This window comes from Limulus polyphemus, unplaced genomic scaffold (assembly GCF_000517525.1).
Source record: "Limulus polyphemus unplaced genomic scaffold, Limulus_polyphemus-2.1.2 Scaffold91, whole genome shotgun sequence".
Lineage (NCBI taxonomy): Eukaryota > Metazoa > Arthropoda > Merostomata > Xiphosura > Limulidae > Limulus > Limulus polyphemus.
In genome coordinates this window covers 962,935-966,120 of record NW_013665701.1, presented here as the reverse complement: position 1 = coordinate 966,120, position 3,186 = coordinate 962,935, and the positions used below count along the sequence as shown (strand labels likewise).

Here is a 3,186-nt window from a genome sequence, read left to right as displayed (position 1 = left end):
TTTTTTTTTTTTTTTTTTTTTTTTTTTTTTTTTTTTTTTTTTTAACTAAACTGAAGGTCTTAATAACTTTTGGAAACCTCGAAAATCTAAGTTAGGTGTTTATAAAAGTCTCTTACGTTGTTGTTAGAGATATTTGAGACTATGACGAGTAACACGGACATTTTTTCCCGGCCTATCCCTACATACTAATCATTACTGTGCTTAGTGATATACTAGCATCTTTGATCCCCTGCGGGGATCAAAGGTCCCTTCGTGATTCACAGAAGCCCCAATGCACTGATAAACTTATCCATTACTTCCAATTACTTTTATACTTATCCCAAAGGAAGAAATGGGGTTCGTACGCGTTAGGACTCCCGTCCGTGGTACCTGAATACGTATGCAAAGTTCGGTCCCGCCAGCTTGTGATTAGGGGCTGTGAACACAGTTCCAACGGCACCACCGAAACCCCGAAGTGGGGTAGCAGAAACATAAAATCCGATGCCAATTCGGATCCAGCGACCCTGAAAACCTACTCCTAGACTCCCATCATGCCTGGGTGACCTTCCGGGCTCGTTTTAGTCCCTATGATGAGGGGGGCTACCTATAAAGATAAGAGCACCTGAGAGCAACCCCAAGGCCACCTACCAAATTTTATTCTGCCAGTTCCAGAACCGTGAGAGTTCGCGGACAAACAAAAAATAATAATAATTCACATACAATACGAATGAATAAAAGACAGATGCACACCGAGTGTTTCAAAGGTCACTCCGGTTATTTAACGATCGCATTCAGAAAACCGATGGACACGATGTTGTGAAACTAGACGAGGATCAAACTGACCATGTGAGAAAAAAAAAAAGATAAAAAATATATATCCTTTTGTTCGTTCCTATTATATTGTTTTAGTGAAGATAAAGGCTTATCTTACACACAAAAATATATTCCCAATATAGCTTTGCTAAGATAACACCTTGTTCAAACAATTGAAAAATTAGAGCCCTGAATTAAATAACGTAAAAATAAATATAAAATGCAGTGTCCCCATATTCAATTCAGCAGGCACCAATAACAGTGAAGGTTGGACTGCTATTACACTTTCTTTATTTTCCACGTTTATTTATTCGATAACCATCGATTACGCAATAGTTCCAATTAAACTCTGGGTGTTCAGAAACATGTACGTCTTGTTCATTTAGTTTTTTAACTCAACTTTGAGAAACCCTAATTTTTGAAAGCAGACTACGTTAAGTCAAGAACAGGAACATCATTAAATGCTCATTCTTGTATTAGAAAAAAGTCTCAGTGATATTGTTATAATGGAACACCTCTTTTCTATAGTTCTCCAAAAACTCTTTATATACATATTTGCTATCCAACTGTAATATCTGCTACATTTTATAACTGCGCTTATTTCAGCTTTCAGGATGTGATTATCCAATGTTAATTTAGCGCTAAAGTTAGAGAATACTAAAAATTAATTATTTAAGTAACACTTAAATAGAAAACAGTAAACTTTAATAAAAAAGTTCGTATGAGACAATCCCTAAGGGCTAATGTTTACCAATAAATACCACAGTTTTCAAAGTTTCGTAATGAGTTTTGTTAGGAAAATAGCATATCAACCAAATAATGGCAAGCTCAGAAACAAGAACTTGTAAAAATACGTTCTTCTAAAGTCTAGGGTTTTCAAATGTTCATTAACTATTGAAAAGAATTTCGTAATAGATAAAACATATAAACATGCAGGTTGGGTGCGCGTCTCTCCCTCCCCTTCGGAAAGAAAAATAAAGCTACGAGTAGCTCAAACCTTTTTACATGATTAATCTGTATTAAACATTTACATTATGTTATTAGACTGGCTCAGTAATCAGACAAATACAACTTAATCACGTTGTGCTTGTTGTTTCTTTTCCATTGTTGAGGTATTCGTTATGGCCCATCCTAAATTATACACACCTAATAATAAACAGCAAGAACCGTCTTCTCTCATTACAAATTTAATCATTTTAGTCTATTTAGAAAACTGTCGATAGCTTTTCTGACCGCACAATACCTCATATTCTATATTACAAGAGCCTGACTTTCAAGCCTATTTTATGGATTCCTTAAAACATCAAAATGTAAAACTATGCATAATTAAAATTTAATAATAATAATATATTCGTTTAATGATTAATAATTTATTCGTTTAAAATATTAAGTTTAATCATTAATAAAACAATAAAAGAAGTTTACAAGAGTTTAAATTTTTTTTTTCGAAATCTATAATAAAGCCTTTCAGACTACAGTTATGGCTGAACATCCATCAAGCTATAAATTTGTTCGTTGTATGAGATACAAAGACGATACACTGAACAATAAGGTACAAGAACAATAACACTATTAAGAAAAAGTTGACTCGGAGACTAAAATATATGGCGCCAAAACAACTCAGTTGCTTTTGCCCAGTGTCTGTTCCGATTTGCGCATGCGCTTTTCATTGTATTTACAATAGTTTACTAAATATTTCTACACATATTGATATTGCTTGTGTAGACATTATTCACAAGACAGAACAACAATCGTTAAAACGTAGGCCAGACTGGTTTTTACTATAGGCAGACTTACCTCTACTTTGATGAGTAATTTTATCTCGTAGTATGTTGATCTGGTAGACTGCTCCAAACTCTTCAAATATTTTCTTAAGATCGTTCTCGTCCCAGGATCTTGGAATCTGGCCCACGAACATCTTAATAGCGTCGGGGTCGGGCTGTTCACTATGGGGGGAGTTCATTGTTCTGCAAAATAATATTCTGCTATTATTATTTTCTGTGACATGAGCAATTGATCATTTGACGAATCAAACTCGCATTACTTAAAATTCATTTTACGCAAGCCACAACAATACACAAGGGCTACACTGAGTGGTCACAAGCAAACACCTAATTTTTCGTCATTTAAATGATTTATGCTAACTAACTTGTGTTCACAGAGCACTATATAAATGAAAATGGTCTGCACACTAATTATCTTGTGCTACAACATGACTAGAACTCAAGGTTCTCTTGAATTATCAGATTTTGTTAGAGGAAGGATAGTTGGTCAAGCAGATGGTGGAATAACTCAGCGGCAAATTTCGCAGAATTTGGGAATCCTGCTTTCGACAGTCAACAGAATCATCGTGCAGTTCAGGAAACACGGCAAGTAAACAACTGAGCAGCGTCC

General features: G+C 35.0%; 1 protein-coding gene across 13 annotated transcripts in view; it reads right to left on the bottom strand.

Moving 5' to 3' along the window:
• Positions 1-3,186, bottom strand: part of LOC106468799 (CUGBP Elav-like family member 2) — a 371,251-nt gene that overhangs the window by 249,037 nt on the left and 119,028 nt on the right. For all 13 annotated transcript variants that reach the window (XM_022397833.1, XM_022397811.1, XM_022397854.1 and 10 more), the window contains one exon: positions 2,590-2,759. In XM_022397833.1, coding sequence (XP_022253541.1) covers positions 2,590-2,759 — 170 coding nt within the window. The remainder of the gene's footprint in view (positions 1-2,589; positions 2,760-3,186) is intronic.